Here is an 18037-nt window from a genome sequence, read left to right on the forward strand (position 1 = left end):
TAGATAGATAGATAGATAGATAGATAGATAGATAGATAGATAGGAGATAGATAGATAGATAGATAGATAGGAGATAATAGATAGATAGATAGGAGATAGATAGATAGATATGATAGATAGATAGATAGATAGATAGATAGATAGGAGATAGATAGATAGGAGATAGGAGATAGATAGATAGATAGATAGGAGATAGATAGATAGGAGATAGATAGATAGGAGATAGGAGATAGATAGATAGATAGGAGATAGATAGATAGATATGATAGATAGATAGATAGGAGATAGATAGATAGATAGATAGATAGATAGGAGATAGATAGATAGATAGATAATAGATAGAAGATAGATAGATAGATAGATAATAGATAGGAGATAGATAGATAGATAGGAGATAGATAGATAGATAGATAGATAGATAGATAGATAGATAGGAGAGAGATGATAGATCGGAGACAGACAGTACAGAACTACAGACGCCTGCTACGCTCTCATATACGGGGATGAGAATAAAATGAGATTATTCATGAATTAATAGTCAGAGTTTCAGCAGCGCAGCCAAAATTCAGATTAGAAAACTACAGCCAACCAATGACAATAAAGCCTGTGGATTTAGGGGCGGAACTACACCGATGTGATCATATGTTTGGTAGCTATACCTGTCCCTCAAATATAGCGGACGCCGATTGGCCAAGACGCGGTACACTCCTCCTGTTGGATGCGCCAGCGGCGGTCACACAATCCTGCTGGAAGAGGTGGGAGGAGCTGCGCGTTCACATGCAGGAGAGGAGGAGGAGGAGGCGACTGCAGGCCCCGCATACACCGGAGGATACGGAGGGAAAAACCGGAACCCTGGATTAACCCCTTAGAATAGGAGCGCGGGGAGAACAAGGCGGTATCCGCTAACTCCCCGGGCGGCATTATGAAGGTGACGGTGAGCTTCGGGAGGACCCGGGTGGTGGTGCCTTGTGGGGACGGCAACTTGAAAGTTTCAAGCCTCATCCAGCAAGCGGTGACCAGGTACAAGAAGGCCATAGCCAAGGTGAGTGAGACCGGGGGAGAGCTGCGCCTACTGAGCGGGGACACTTGTGTGTGTGTGGGATGTGAGCAGGAAAGTTCCCCCTATATTTTAGGGGTGGTCCAGCCCGTTGAGTGACTTTGAAGTCGTGGAGCGCCCCACTCTTTGATCTCGTAGGGGGAGATCCTGTCTGTGTCATCTACTGTCTGCCCTGTTCTCCCAGCGGGCACTGGCATGGTGGTGATTGCCATGGCTGTGTGGCATAGCCTGCTGGAGGAGGAGGAGGAGGAGGAGGCTGAGCTGTTGCACTGATCCTCAGGGAGACTTGTTACAGGCGTGCATACACACACAAGGCTCCTACATTGGCATCAGTCCTCTGTTTACAAACACCAGTGCTGTCCTTGGCCGCTGTTCACATTAGTATCTGTATCTGCGCAGTTATTACACCAAGATCCGGATAAATACATAGTGCCATATGATTAAAGTTTTAATTTGTTTCTAGACTTAGTGGTAATATAGCAGTTGCACGACTTACTGCACTGCTGCGCACGTCGCTGTCATGTGATCAGTGCGCCATTGATAGGAGGAGACCCTAAGAACTTCTCTGCTTAGGATCCTATTACATGGAGCCGTTTTTTTTTTTTTTTAACAATTAACGACTAACGATAAATGATCGCAAGCGAGATTGTTTATCATTAACCTAAAATCGTTCACCATATTACACAGAACGATGGTCGTTATTACAGTCGTTATTACAGTCGTTATTGAGATCGTTTATTCCTTCTGATCTCAGGAAAACAATGTGCTATTACACTAAACGATTAGTGAAAAAACGCGGAACTTGAACGGACGGGGAATTACAGCGAACGATTAACGATAATTTTAGGTTCGGATCTAGATCGACGACATACGAACGATTTTTCGTTCGTTGCCTGCAATTACACATAACGATTATTGTTTAAATTCGAACGATATACCGATTTTTCGCACGATAATCGTCCCGTGTAATAGGGCCCTTATGCTGCGTTTACACAGAACGATTATTGTGCGAATTCGAACGATTACCGTACGTGTAAACGCAGCGCACGATCAAGCGACGAGCGAGAAATCGTTCATTTTGATCTTACAACATGTTCTAAAATCGTCGTTCGCAATAAATTTGCAAATCGTTCTGTGTAAACAGTCGTTCACCGATTTTACCTATGTGCGAGGTAGGCTTAAGCGATCGCAAAACAATTTTTCCGTACAATCTATCGTTTCGTCTAAACGCCGATCGAAACTTCGAAATCGTTAATCGAACAATCGGGTAAATTATCGCTCAGTGTAAACGCAGCATTATTCTATGTTATCCAACCTGTTGCCCTCCAGCTGTTGCGAAACTACAATTCCCATCATGCCTGGACACCCGACTGATGAACTGGCCGCTCAGCCAATTAGGGACGCTTCCCCAGTCACTGATTGGCTGAGCGACCAGTCCATCAGCCGGGACAGGCATTCTCCTCCAAGTCGTGACATCATCACAACTTGGAGGGAAAATGACTTCCGGCAGGGGTCCTGGCCCGCTCCTGCAACTCACTGCAGGCTGCTGGCTTTTAGATACCACCGCACTTCTCCTTTTTAAATTGTTAAAGGGATTGTCCAGAGAAAAATATTTTTCTTTCAAATCAACTGATGTCAGAAAGTTATATTGATTTGAAATTTACTTCTATTAAAAATCTCAAGTCTTCCCATACTTATCAGCTGCTGTATGTCATGTAGGAAATGTTTTTATTTCAGTCTGACACAGTGCTCTCTGCTGACATCTCTGGCCGAGACAGGAACTCTGTTTCGGTTTCCTATGAATCCCCATAGAAAACCTCTCCTGCTCTGTACAGTTCCTGTCTCAGCCAGAGATGTCAGCAGAGAGCACTGTGTCAGACTGAAAATAAAACAGTATTTTCTACATGACATACAGCAGCTGATAAGTATGGGAGGACTTGAGATTTTTATAGAAAGTTTTGATAGAAGTAAATTACAAATCTATATAACTTTCTGATATTAGTTGATTTGAAAGAAAAAGATTTTCGCTGGTCAACCCCTTTAACCCCTATCTAATAACTAGCTCATCGTGGGGGTCCAATGCGGCCAGTACTTCGTTCAGTCACTATGGGGCTTGTGGACTTGGAAATATGGATACGGAATGGTTGAGTCTATGGCTTCAGGATGACTTTAGGTCATCATTGCATCTAGACTGCATCTTATACACAACCTCAGCCTATTCCTTTGTGTAAAAGAGAGAATTCCAATGTGGTCTAATATCTTCACATTCTCTCGTTAACTGTTTCCATTCCAGCGCCCTTTAAGGCCCATATACGCATTAGAGATAAGGTTGTTTGGGACTATCTAATGTGTATCCGGTCCTTCTGAGCAGAAGTAGTTGTGGGAATGAAGTTTGATTTCAGCCACCCGATCCTTTAGTTCTTGGGAAAACAAGCCGCTGCCGGAGAAGTCTGGCAGCAGCTTACATTTCCTCTGTTCATTCCGAACATATGACTCCTAGGGTGAACGCAGTTTTAAGAGAAGTAGCTGCCCAATGCCTTTGAAATCAATGGGGATGAGCTGCAGTGTCTCATACAAACTGTGGACAGGGGGGGTGCTGTTTTTTGAATAATTGAAGACATCATTTTTTTTAATCCTAAACACTTCCTCCTATCCCCGGTGAAGACTAAATAGTTGCACATCATTACCAGTCCTGTTTCCCCCCTGGTTCTGTTTTTCCTTCATGTTTATTGGGAATTTATCCTGCAATCCAGGAAAACAGTGAGGCAACAAGACACATCAAGTAGTAAAAAGGCTGGAAGTTGTGGTAAAAGCTTACAGATTACAGGCTGAGAGAGTCTGAGGAGTCCCAGCAGTGTCGTAACTCGGTCGTAACTCGCAGGCATGTGACAGTGTCAGTAACGTTGCGAGCTCCGTCTGCTCAGTATATTATTTTCTGCCCCGGGTCTGGTATGCAGAGATCACAGGGACGGCAATATGATCAATACTAATCTGCTTCCAGCTGAAGAACAACATGGAGAAGAGATCAGCAATATTTCTTCACTGTTGTTTAAGTTTTTTTTTTTTTTTGCAGAAATCAATAGTGCAGGCGATTTTAAGAAACTTTTTAATTGGGTTTATTAGCCGAAAAATGCATTTTTATCGTGAGAAAGCAGTTTGAATCTCTCCCCCCTGTCTTCATGGTTGTCTTATGGAGGGGTGGAGGGAGATGAGGCACCAAAACAGGACAACAAAGAGTTAATTTACAGCTACATCACCGGGCTATCTCCTCTGACAGTCAGCACTGACCTCTGAATACCAGCTTTCACACAGGTCCCACTGTGTAATCCTTTGTTCTCTGCTGATGACTAATCTCCCTCTTCCCCCCCCTCCCCTCTCCATAGGTTACACAGGGCTCGACTGATGTAAAAGAGTCACGATTTCCTGATAATGAGCAGTGAATGAGAGAGAGAGGGGGGGGGACCTGGGAAAAGTCTTTTAGAATGCAGATAATGGCATATTTGCCTAATAAACATAATTACAAAGTTTCTTAAAATCGCCTGGACTATTGATTTCCAGTGGCGTAGCTACCATATAGGCAGGGTAGGCAGCTGCTATGGGGCCCGTGGGGGAGGGGGGCCCGGGGATGCACAGGGAAGATAAAGAGTGTCCTGCATCCTTCTGCATTTCCTTTTTTTGTGTTGCAGCATGTAAGTGAGGTTAGAGTCACACACTTCAGTATATAAGGGGTTAAGCAGAAGATAGTGCCCCTGCACCTATGTATTTAAAGGGGTTATCCAGTGCTACAAAAACATGGCCACTTTCTTTCAGAGACAACACGACTCTTGTCTCCAGTTCAGGTGTGGTTTGCAATTAAGCTCCATTCACTTCAATGGAACTGAGCAGCAAAACCCCGCCCAAGCTGGAGACACGAGACCTGCTGTCTCTGGAAGAAAGTGTCCATGTTTTTGTAGCGCTGGATAACCCCTTTAACCATAAGGGCTCCTAATGGGCCTTATAGTTAAATACAGTGGACTGAGAGGGCAAGCAGCCATTGGCTCTCTGCTATGCCAGTCGCTTTTGTAGCGGCAGGCAGGAATCTGGCCACGAGATTTTATTTTTTTGCAAAAAAAACAAAACAGTAACACTTTAAAGTGGCCTCAAAACCCCAACAGCTGCAACTTTCAAAAGTTTGATTGTTGGGGGTCTGGTTAGTCCCCCTCCATGACTCGCTCTCCATTTCCTCTCTATTATAAGTCTTATGAGTCTATGACTAATGGTTTCAAACTTGCAGCCCTCCAGCTGTTGCAAAACTACATTTCCCATCATGCCTTCTAAAGCTTTGGCTGTCCAGGCATGATGGGAGTTGTAGTTTTGCAACAGATGGAGGGTCGAAGGTTCCCCATTCCTGCTCTATACTTTCCTACATGCTTTACACTGCAGCCTTTTCTGCTCAGATTGTCATCATTGTAGAATTGCAAGTTGTTTCCAGTAAAGACAGGACGATTATAAGGAACAGCGAAGTAACTGGAATGGTAGACAACTTCTTATCTCCCTGAGTCCAAATAGTTGGGAAATTGGGGAATTTCTGGCAGGTGTACTAGAAGCCTGAGCATATACATAGGATTTGTGATGTTATGTGTATCCTGGCTCTCCTCTCATCTCACACAATGGCTAGGGAAACCTGGATTATTGACCTCTGCGATCCTTTGTTTCCTCCAGAGATGTGCCGCATCAGAGGTGTCTGGCAGTCACTCATTTCCCCTCCATTGTATTGTATGCAGCTCCTACATGTTTATGGGGAATATCCCTGACAGCTGCTTATGAGTACAACCTAACTCTAAACACGCTAAAGAGGTACTATATATATTTTTTTTTATTATTTTATTTATTTTTGAAAGCGACTGGTGTCAAAAAGTTATACATATTTGTAAATAACTTTTATTTTAAAATATCCCTTTTTTCCAGTACTTTTCAGCTGCTGTATGTCCTGCAGGAAGTGTTGTGTTCTCTCCAGTCTGACACACTGCTCTCTGCTGCCACCTCTGTCCATGTCAGGAACTGTCCAAAGCAGGAGAGGTTTTCTATGGGGATTTACTATTGCTCTGGACAGTTCCTGACATAATCAGAGGTGGCAGCAGAGAGCACTGTGTTAGACTGGAAAGAATCCACCACTTCCTGCAGGGCATACAGCAGCTGATAGGTACTGGAAAACTTGACAACTTTTTTTAAATTTACAAATCTGAATAACTTTCTGACATCAGCTGATTTAAACATCCCCCCCCCCTCCGCGGAGTACCCCTTTAAATTAGTGAGCTTGGCTAAAGGGGTAACATGCTTTGCCTCATAAGATCAATTCCGGTGCATTTCCTTGAAGAAAATGTTGTCTGTCTCCTCTGTAAACTTGCAGTATATGCTAATCCTTTGGGGCTTGTTCCCAGACATCCGGACTCATACAGGTATTTCTTTCTCCTCTTTATAAGCAGACATAACCTTGTACCACGTCTTCTGGTGACACACAACTTATTTGTATCTGTACATCAAGGAAATGCGGAAATGTCCCTTGAAATATCTGCTATTTTCCCTCTCTGGCTCACGTTCATGTGATAAGGTTTGCTTGTCACGTATTTGCCTTTTTAGTTAATCCTGTATATAGGAAGTTTTTTTTTTAGGTTATACTGTAACAATGTTGCTGAAGCCCTGAGAACGGCCCTAGGTGTTAGACGACGGCCTCATGTCGTGTAATGGGATCTCCTGTCAGATGACGCATCCTCTCGGTTGGTATAGAGCGGCCTGCGCTCGGAGATTCTTGGCATACCTGTTAATCTACTTACACTCTCTGTATTGTCACTCCGGCACACTGGAGACAACCATTTTGTGAGCTGAGACAAACCTCTTCTTTATATCTTGTAGGTGACAATCTCCATACAGCGCTACAGAATATGTTGTGCTATATGCAATGAGCTGTTGCCAAATGACACCTCCCAAAGGCTGTCCGAGCATGATGGAAATTGTCATTTTGCAACAGGTTGGAGGAACACTCATATAGAGTGTTCTCACTAACTTAGAAAGTGTCCCCTTGGATTTTGGCCAGTGACTATTAGTATCAACTAGTATCAGAAAGTTATACAGATTAGTAATTTACTTCTATTTAAGAAAATCTCTAGTCTTCCAGGACTTTTCAACTGCTGTGTGTTCTGCAGGAAAGGGTGTATTCTTTCAAGTCAAACCCAATGCTCTCTACTGTCACCTCTGTCTGTGGCAGGAACTGTCCAGAGCAGCAGCAAATCCTCATAGAAAACCTCTCCTGCTCTGGACAGTTCCTGTCGCAGACAGAGGTGGCAGCAGAGAGCAGTGTCAGAGTGGGAAAAATACACCACTTCCTGCAGGACATACAGCAGCTGATAAGTACTAGAAGGCTTGAGATTTTTAAATAGAAATGAGTTACTAATCTATATAACTTTCTGACACCAGTTGATCTGAAAACATTTTTTTTCTCTGTATTATCCCTTTAAGCTTCAGAAAATCCACCCATTTGCTTTTACGGAAGTGAATTCTAGCCCTGATAATTGGCCAAACCTGTAGTTGGCAAACTTTAAAAGAGAAGTCCGGTGAAAATTTTTGTTAAAGAATTGTATTGCCTCCCAAAAGTTATACGAATCCCCAATATACACTTATTATACGAATCCCCAATATAGACTTATTATGGGAAATGCTTATAAAGTGCTTTTTTCTGCACTTATTACTGCATCAAGGCTTCACTTCTTGGATAACATGGCGATGTCACTTCCGGGATCACATGGCGACGTCACTTCCGGGATCACATGGTGACGTCCCTTCCGGGATCACATGGTGACGTCCCTTCCGGGATCACATGGTGACGTCCCTTCCGGGATCACATGGTGACGTCCCTTCCGGGATCACATGGTGACGTCCCTTCCGGGATCACATGGTGACGTCCCTTCCGGGATAACATGGTGACGTCCCTTCCTGGATAACATGGTGACGTCCCTTCCTGGATAACATGGTGACGTCCCTTCCTGGATAACATGGTGACGTCCCTTCCTGGATAACATGGTGATGTCACTTCCTGGATAACATGGTGATGTCACTTCCTGGATAACATGATGTCACTTCCTGGATAACATGGTGATGTCACTTCCGGGATCACATGGTGATGTCACTTCCTGGATAAAATAGTGATGTCACGACCCTGACTCCCAGAGCTGTGCGGGCTGTGGCTGCTGGAGAGGATGATGGCAGGGGGACACTGAGGGACACAGAGCACTGGAGGAACACTGAGCATCCCTCTGCCATCATCCTCTTCAGCAGCCACAGCCCGCACAGCTCTGGGAGTCGGGTTGTGACATCACCATGTTATCCAGGAAGTGACATCACCATGTTATCCAGGAAGTGACATCACCATGTTATCCAGGAAGTGAAGCCTTGATGCAGTAGTAAGTGCAGGGAAAAAAGCACTTAATAAGGCTAGGTTCACACTGCGTTTTCAGCATCCGTTTAACGGATCCGTTTTTTTTAACGTTCAGAAAAATAGGGTCAGCAACGTGTTTTGGTCCGCCAAAAAAAACGGATCCGTTTTTTTTTTTTGTAATGGAAGTCAATGGAAAAACGGATGCACACAAATGAATCGGTTTTTTTGCAATCCGTTTTTCATGCGTTTTTTGCAAAAAAACTGATGCGTTAAACGGATGCTGAAAACGCAGTGTGAACCTAGCCTAAGCATTTCCCGTAATAAGTGTATATTGGTGATTTGTCTAACTTTTGGGGGACAATACAATAGTTTATTAAAAATTTTCACCGGACTTCTCCTTTTAACTATGAAAGTTGAATTTGATTTGAAGAATACTCCACTTGTATTGTACTGTACATTTTATTAAGTTAATGCATTCACTAGTGCCCTGTCTACAACGTGCATCATAGTCAGGAAATCCAGGACTTATGTAGGGACCTTGTTACATTGTCTGATGGGCTCCGGATGATGAACACAGAGCCCTGTGATCAGTGCTTGTTTCCAGAGACTAATGGAGTGGCCGAGCAACACGAATGATCGCTTGGTCATTTGTTACATCACCATGGGATCTTTAAAGTGATCTATCTTTAGTGTTGTGCTGTGGCCCCAATGCAGATGCAGAACAGACTACTAAGTACTGTGTAGTCAGTCATATGGTGCGATATAGTCATTCATTTAAAGGCGTTATCAAGGTCTAGAACAGACGTGTCAAACTCAGGCTCTCCAGCTGTAAAAAAAACTACATTTCCCATCATGCCTGGACAGCCAAAGCTTTAGCTTTGCTGTCCAGGCATGATGGGAATTGTAGTTCTGAAACAGCTGGAGGGCCGCAGTTTGACACTCCTGGTCTAGAAAAACATGGCAGCTTTCTGCCAGAAATAGCACCACTCTTGTACTTGGTGTGGATGTGAGTTTTGCCACTTGGTTCCAATGAAGTGAATGGAGATGAATTGTAATAACACACCACCTGAGGACAGGGACAGGCTGTTTTTGCAAGAAAGTAGCTTTTTTTTTTTTTTTTTTTTCAGGAAACCTCTAAGGAAAGAACATTATGGTGCTTTAGTGCTAAATGAGTGGTATATCCCCTCTGCTATCAGTGGGGCTCCCAGTGGTCAGGCCCCTCGCTGATCTGTATAAGGTGAGAACCCCTTTATAATCGCCCCAATATGTAGCTTTGCTATGGGATCTTCCTGTAAACTGATGTCTATGACTTTAATTTAGCAGACTGTGTGTCGGGGTTGCCGTCTAGGTGTGCAGGTTCTCCCCGGCGTTGCTCGGTGTCATGCAGTGCTGTGTGGACTGACTAGGGCAGGAGAAGGTGAATGATCTGCATTGTGCTGGCTCAGCACTTTCCCTGCAGTATTTAGTCTGCTCTGTGTCAGATGGGTTGTATCTCCGCCGTGTTTGCGGATAGATTTCACATCTGCCGAGAAAATGACAGAAAGTGCTGACTCGTACATTGTGTCTGCGGCTCCTCAAGTGTTAAATACATAACTGTCTGGGGATCTTTCCTCTGCTGATATTGGGGATATTTATTCATTTTCATATGTTATTCTCCATGAATAATTTCTAGTAATAGGGTATTATAGAAAAAAGAATTGTTGCTATTATTCCTTGGTGATCGGAATTAGTCTATTATGATGATTATAAGGAATTGGCTAGTTCAGTATTTGCTGGGAGACTTGGGGGGCCATTATGCATATAGTCCACCCTCCCATAGGCCTGTCATGGTTAACCTCGGCCCTCCATATGTTGCTAAACTACAATTCCCATCATGCCTGGACAACTAAAGATATGGTTTTGGCTGCCCAAGTATGATGGGAATTGTTTTGCAACAGCTGGAGTGTCGCGTTTCGCCATCACTGCTATAGGGTAACATTGGTGGCTATATACTGCTGTAGCATAGAGTCATGAACATGGGTAGCCGAGCAGGTCACAAGTCGTGAATTACACCCAGTGTGTCCTGAACTTTACAGCTACGAGACTAATTTGCCATATAATGTTACTACGTTTACGACTGTTGACTTATTTGTCATTTACACTCTGTTAATGGTTTTGTACACTGAATTAGTCAGGCCGTTTATAGTGCCGGGTGATAAGAACTCACGCCAGTAGGAAGTACACTGATCCATATTAACATTAATATCAGTTAGTGACGATTGTCACAATGGCGCCTGCCATAGGTGTATATAGTAAGTATCAACTGAGCAGGCACCTCTTGATGTAAAAATTTGGCAAGTGAAGGATCTGAGTGACCCTGATGTGGGCCAGGTTGTGATGGGTACATATGGGGCTGTCTACGGAAGCGAATGAGTGTGAATCAGTGGCCGGTGCTCATTCAATCATGCCGCTGGGCTGCACAAACAATCACTGTATCGTTTGTGCAGCCTTTTAAATTTATTGCTGATGGCTGTTTACACCGGGAGATGTGCGGCCAATACCGATATTTTTTAGTGCGGCACCAAAGATGCGATCAGCTCTTTTCCTGCTCCTTAGCTGATCGCAGACTCTTATGGCCCTTTTAGACAGAGCGATAATTCGCCCGATCGCACGATTAATGATTTTGAATGAACGATGTGTTTTTTATAACGATCAGCGTTTAAACGGAACAATACATCGTACGGAGAAATCGTTTTGCGATCGCTTAAGCCTATCTCACACAGGCCAAATCGTTGAAAGACTGTTTACACGGAACGATCTGCAATTTTTTTGCAAACGATCAACGACGGTTTGAGAACATGTTGAAGGATCAAAATGAACAATTTTTCGCTTGACGCTTGATCGTTCGGTGTGTTTACACGGAATAATTATCGCTCAAATGCGATCGTTATCGTGCAAATTCGAACGATAATCGTTTCATCTAAAAGGACCATTACACGGCCTGAATATCAACAGCAAGAGGGTTTCTGGAGACACTCCCATGAGTTCTAGAATGAACTGAATTCTCTGTCCTTTTTATTTCGCCTTCAAACATCGTTCAAGTGTTCTAATTCCCCCTATGGAACAGTCCGGGGAGCCCTTTCAGTTTCATTACACGCTTCTCCAGGGAATCGGAACACTTGGAAAACAGGTTGGCTTTTTATTTTATTTTATTTTTTAGAAAAAGTACAGCCATGTTCTTCGAAAAACAGCACCACCCCTTTCCTCAGGTTTTGTGTGCCACTGCAATGAAGATCCATTCACTTCAATAGAATTGTGCTGAAGATCAATCCCAAACTGGAGATAAGTCACAGTCATGCTTATGATAGCCTCAAAAACCCATTTAACCACTGAAAGTTGTATCGTACATGCAACATATAAAAAATACGCTATATAAAAAGATCAGGCTAATTCCAGCCTTCCATAAAATAAAAATCCCAAAAAGTACAATTCTGGACCTAACCATAGTGTTAATATTCATAGGGATTCATAGGTAATTTGCTTCTATTTCAAAATCTCCAGTCTTTTAGTACTTATCAGCTGCTGTAGGTCCTGCAGAAAGTGGTGTATTCTTTCCAGTCTGACACAGTGCTCACTGCTGCCACCTCTGTCCGTGACCGGAACTGTCCAAAGCAGGAGAGGTTTTTTATGGGGATTTGCTAATGCTCTGGACAGTGCCTGACATGGACACAGGTGGCAGCAGAGAGCACTGTTTCAGACTGGAAAGAATACACTGCTTAGTGCAGGACATACAGCAGCTGATAAGTATGGGAACACTTGAGATTTTTAAATAGAAGTAAATTACAGATCTGTGTAACTTTCTCACACCAGTTGATTTGAAAACATTTTTAAACCCTTAATTGCTGAAAACAATAGAAACTACATTAATAGGAAATCTGAGGTCAGCCAGTGAGGCCACACACGCAGTTACTCTCTGGTTCATATACAGTAACCCTGGTAAGTGTATGTACAATTTCCTTTTTAATTTAGATGCTCGGGGAAGATGAAGTAGTCCTGGTAATAATGTGTGCTAGTCTTTGCATACTAAGAAGGGCCTGGAGAACGGAGGGAAGTGATATAGAGATTAGCTGTAATTGTTTCCTTTGCTCCGAGCTCTGATCCTTCACCATTCTCATCTGCCTGTATGTGATGACGGCTGGTGGCAGCACACCAGGGCCGTCTCCTATATAGAAATAGCGTATCTGTGGGTTGTGATTGGATTTTTTGGCAGTACTTATAATTTAGATAATGAAGACAATGGCCTTAGGTTGTAGTGGTGACGGTATCCTCAATCCATCTTTCACCGGAAATGGAATGATTTAGTTGCGTTGGTTATGGATGTCATCCAGTCTGTCAAGGAAAGTTTAAAAGTCCATATACATTAGCCATGCATTGGCCAAAGTTTGACTGGACTGGCTACCAAACTAGCGTGTATGGAGGGCCTGACACCACCTCTACCCCCAGAGGGAAGGCTCGGGCATGTTGGGTTTCAGTTGCTGACCCCTCTCATCATAAGGTGCTGACGCATTCATGTACATAGGGTAAGTAGCTATAGGCCAATGGCTGTCTCTCCAAGTCTCGTGTGTATGACTGGCGTGGAACTTTCCAGTGGCTAACGCAGGTGTGCGCAATGTTTGAAAGTCCCATAGAGAGTGACTGGATCGGTGGCCAAAATGTGGAATCAAAATGTTCGGGTTCAGCAATAATATCTGAACCCGAAAACTCTGCGTCTTCATCCTAATGGCTGCAGAGAGTGAATGCCGCCACCTCGGGAGTCGTGGAAAACATGGATACAGCCACATGCTTTCCCGAACATTTAGACCAGTTCACATGACACTATCAGGGAGTCATGTGACTGTCCATGGTGGGTCACATGACTAGTGTGGAGTAATCTGCTTTTCTTTACCACACTACAGAATCTGGGTGGATAACCCGCCACATATTTCGTCGCTCGCCTTTCCGCCTGCGCTATAGACTCCATTCTATGGGCACTCTGATTCCGCTGTCCGCCCATAGAATTGGGCAGGTTATCCGCCCGGATTCCTTAGGTTGAACCTACTATAAGGGGGTCAATTCAAGGGTAAAAGTACAGATTATGAGCAGTATTTTAAATGGGCACTATCACTTTAAAAACCTTTGACATGTCTTAGGTCAGTTGCGGCCTAATAGAGAGTGTAACCCTCCATACTACAAGCTTAGTAATATACTACAAGCCAGTAATATGTCCCATGCTTCCTGTGACACATGATATTGTAATGCTATATCAGAACTTACTGCTTTTCTAGTAAAACATTGTCCGCAGGGCCGTGTATTCAGTGTTCTGCTTTCATCTGTGCTTTAATACCCATTAGCGTAATAGAAAAGCCTCCACATGAATAGCTTGTGTTCCCTCCAGAACGGTGGGGTCAGAGGTGAGGAGCCCCCCGCGGTGTCGCCCCCTGCAGAACGGACATTCTCTTATACTCTGGGATTCTCCTCCTTGTAGGCTGCTTGATCCTGATGTAAGGTTTTCTCTGACCCTTGTCCCGTGCTGTCATGACTAGTATATGTGCCGTTATTGTTGACATACATGGCGGTGTAGATAAGCTATTGTACACAGTATACGTTGTCTGTGTGTCCTTACATGACACAAGGAAATGCATACAGATTGCCGACTGCGGCTCTGCTGGGTTTTTATTTTATTACGTGATGGGATCCTAATGAGAAAAGTATAAAGGAAAACTTTCTGCTTCTCCAGGATTTCTGGCTAAATGCATGTGGTGAGCAGCCGCTTTGTGGATCCGGCCTCACAGTCTATAGACTGAAGTGATACTTGAGTGGTGAGAGCATTGAGGCCTACCCAGCGGGGTCCGAACGTAGAGGCAAGATCCTCCTGACGTCTACAATTCTCTCTGTAGCTTCACTTAAGATGGCTAGCGGCTGAATATGCATGTTCTCTGGGAGAAAGCTGCTGCCAGACGCTTTTGGCAGTGGCTAATCTCCCAGAGAACAAAAGGATCAAGCAATTGGTATCCAGCATGACCCATTCTTTCCCCCCAGAGGTCTGACTTAACTCTTTTTTTTTGAGCTTTTTAAATGTAAAAGAATGATACAGATATCACTATAAGGGCTCGTTCCCACTGAGGAAAGGTAGCGGAATTCCGCAACGGAATTGTCCGCCGCGGAATGCCGTTAGCCTCCCGCTCATAATGGGAGGCGCGCGCTCCTGCCCTGTCCGCGCTGAAGAATGAACATGTTCATTCTTCAGCGCGGACAGGGCAGGAGCGCGCGCCTCCCATAGACTCCCATTATGAGCGGGAGGCTAACGGCATTCCGCGGCGGACAATTCCGTCGCGGAATTCCGCTACCTTTCCTCAGTGGGAACGAGCCCTAAGTTAGTGCCGGGGAGCAGAAGGTTTCAGCCATCTTCTACTCCCTGGACAACCCCTTTTAAGATTATTGTTGAGTGGAGAGGCCTAACATTTGGGTTCAGCAATATTCTCTGAAGCTGAGCTTGGCATTTGTTTCCTGTGGGTACAGAGGTTAGCCATTGGCCTAAGGCTGTATCCTTCTTTTCCAGGACTTCCTAGGGTGGCATGCAACTTCTTCAGCCACGGGAAGTCAGATGCCGAGCATTCAGGTTCAGAGTACATTGTCAAACAAGGCTGGATTCCTCCAGAATATGAGCTGCTTCTACAGTCTGTTGCCCGTAGAGGTTCCCCCGTATGATGTTTGAATGCCGTAATATTGTATATGGACCAAGGTTTGATAAGAAATCCCCTTTAATTTATACTTTTAAAACCACTTGAAGTCTTTCCTGGTGTCGGACATTTCGTTCCTGTCATCAGGAACCTAACTGGCTACTATTGAAATCAAATGGATAATGTACAGCAGAAACTTGGCCACACTTTGATGTCTTCCGCCTGATTACCACGGCCATGCCAACGTTATTATTGACCTGCTGCTTTTTACCCCATATGTGGGCTTACTGCCCTGCTCCCAACCAGTCTGGGACTGTGCCCTGAATGTTAACCAGCAAATGTTGTCAGCATTGGCGGCCGGTGACAAGTGCTGGACGGGAGCCGGCCCGGCTCTGGGGAGATGCCTCTGTCCTTGATATTCATCTTATTATTATGCTAGATGAGAGGACAGAGCCAGATTCCCCCCCCTGCAGCCCCTCCAGATGACAGCCTGTACTGTGCAGCATGTGGTGTACGCTGGGCTGTGCCACTTCTGCAGGGCCATAGATGAGTGAGAGGGTGAAACCTTATCGCCGGAGAAGGACTTTCTTTAGAATAAGTAAATTATTCAGGCCAAGTCATGACGTGCTGCTTTGCTTTTAACCCTTTTACTGACATTTCGCACATAAAACTTAAAGGAGAAGTCCGTCCCTGTAAAAATCTGACAGGCAGGGCGGCAGAGGAGAAAATGACAAGCAACCTTTGCTTACCTCTCACCGTGCCCGCAGTGAGCAGCGTGACCAGCCCCAGGACTCCCTTTCACGACTCGGAGGAGAAATCCTATCGTGGCTAACGGATTGCCTGCTCAGCTGATCAGTGACTGGAGCAGCATCCTGTCCCAGTAACTGACTGGCTGAGCGGCCAGTCCATTGGCCAGGTCGTAATGTCTTTGCTGGAGAGACACAGGAAGAGTTGTGTGGGTGAAGTTTGTGTGTGTCCCCCCCCCTTTAATCCCCACATAATATCCCCCCTATAACTTCTGAAGGTCACTACTTAATGTGTCACAATGCCAGGCAGCACTTTATAAACACAGGCGCCTTTATGCAATTCTGTGTCAAACTATCTAATTTTTAAAAAAAATTTTTTCCCACATTCTAGAAGCACGGATGGATATATAAAAGGTACCATGTTTCTCCGTGCCCTGTCGGCTATCTAACAGTGTCAGTAGAACCTGAATTGCAGCCAATCAGATATGTGTAAAGGTTCCATTCTCCTCTAAGGGCCCATTCACACTGCGGAAAACAGGCGGAAATTCTGAGCGGAATCCCTGCTGCCGGGAGCTGAGGCGCCCTATACTTAAAGGGGTTATCCAGTGCCACACAAACATGGCCCCTTTCTTCCAGAGACAGCCCCACTCTTGTCTTTAGCCTGGGAGGGGTTTTGCTGCTCAGTTCCATTGAAGTGAATGGAGTGTAATTGCAAACTGCACCTGAACTGGAGACAGGAGTCATGTTGTCTGTGAAAGAAAGTGGCCATTTTTTTGTCGCACTAGATAACCCCTTAGCGACCCATGACGTATATGATACGTCATGGTGCTGTGGGGGGTGTTCTGAGCGGCGCTGATCCCGGCTCACTTGTGCAGCCGGGCAGTGCCTCTATTAGGCAACAGGACCCGCGCTGGCTAATTAAGCCTCTAAGTGCAGCTGTCAAACCTGACAGCTGCACTTAGAGGCTTTGATCCGTGCATCCCTGGTGTCGTGTGGGACGTATGACTCGGAATGACGCTGATCCCGTCTCTGCAATAGATTGCTATGGCCTGCAGCAGGCCATAGCAATCTATCACCGATCTGATGGATCTTTGCTGTATATATACACAGCATTGATCTCTATGAGAGATCAGTGCTGTGTATATACAAGTCCCCCAGGGGGCTTCTAGTTAAAGTAAAAAGTAAAGTAAAAATGTTTTGTTATTAATAAAAAATCCCCTCCACTATTAAAAGTCCAAATCACCCCCCTTTTCCCATTTTATAAATATAAATAAATAAACAAATAAACATATTTAGTATCGCCGCACGCGTAATCGCCCGAACTATTTATCACATTCCTGATCTCGCATGGTAAACGGCGTAAGCGCAAAAAGATTTCAAAGTGCAAAATTGCGCATTTTTTGTCTCAACAAATCCAGAAAAAATGTAATAAAAAGTGATCACAAAGTCGCATATGCGCAATCAAGGTACCAATAGAAAGTACATGTCATGGCGCAAAAAATGACACCTCATACAGCCCCATAGACCAAAGGATAAAAGCGCTGTAAGCATGGGAATGGAGCAATTTTAAGTAACATATATTTGTTAACAATGGTTTGAATTTTTTACAGGCCATCAGATAATATAAAAGTTATACATGTTATATATCGTTGTAATCGTAACAACTTGAGGAACATGCATAACAAGTCAGTTTTACCATAGGGCAAACGGCCTAAATGCAAAACTCCCCGAAATCAAAACAAATTCTTTTTTTTTTTTTCAATTTGACAGTGCAAATGATTTTTTCCCGGTTTCGCAGCATATGTTATGGAAAAATAATGCCCGTTATTGCAAATTACAATTGGTTTCACAAAAAATAAGGGCTCATGTGGGTCTCTAGGTGAAAAAATGCAAGCGCTATGGCCTTTTAAACATAAAGTGGAAAAAGCAGAAGGGCAAAAACGAAAATTGACCTTAAGGGGTTAACATTGAGGCAGTAAGGCAGGCAGAATTCCAAGCGGAGTCCGTGGCAGGGATTCCACTCGGAATTTTCACCCGTTTTCCCGCTATGTGAACGGGCCCGAACATTTCTTGTCAGGCTTTGTTGGGACCACAGATTAGATTATAAGCAATGTGAGTCTATGGA

The 18037-nt window shown here is 44.3% G+C and overlaps 1 protein-coding gene across 17 annotated transcripts in view; it reads left to right on the plus strand.

Moving 5' to 3' along the window:
* The first annotated feature begins 749 nt into the window (after positions 1-749).
* The window catches only part of PARD3 (par-3 family cell polarity regulator), a 458970-nt gene continuing 441682 nt past the window's right edge, over positions 750-18037 (plus strand). For 9 of the 17 annotated variants that reach the window (XM_069958945.1, XM_069958951.1, XM_069958947.1 and 6 more), the window contains exon 1: positions 751-1042. In XM_069958945.1, the coding sequence (XP_069815046.1) occupies positions 923-1042 (120 nt within the window). In that variant the 5' untranslated portion in view covers positions 751-922. Of the gene's footprint in view, positions 1043-9595; positions 9706-18037 lie in introns of all 17 variants that reach the window. The other 8 variants (XM_069958955.1, XM_069958959.1, XM_069958957.1 and 5 more) reach the window with 3 other exon arrangements.

Source organism: Dendropsophus ebraccatus, chromosome 2 (genome assembly GCF_027789765.1).
Source record: "Dendropsophus ebraccatus isolate aDenEbr1 chromosome 2, aDenEbr1.pat, whole genome shotgun sequence".
In the NCBI taxonomy this organism is placed as follows: Eukaryota; Metazoa; Chordata; class Amphibia; order Anura; family Hylidae; genus Dendropsophus; species Dendropsophus ebraccatus.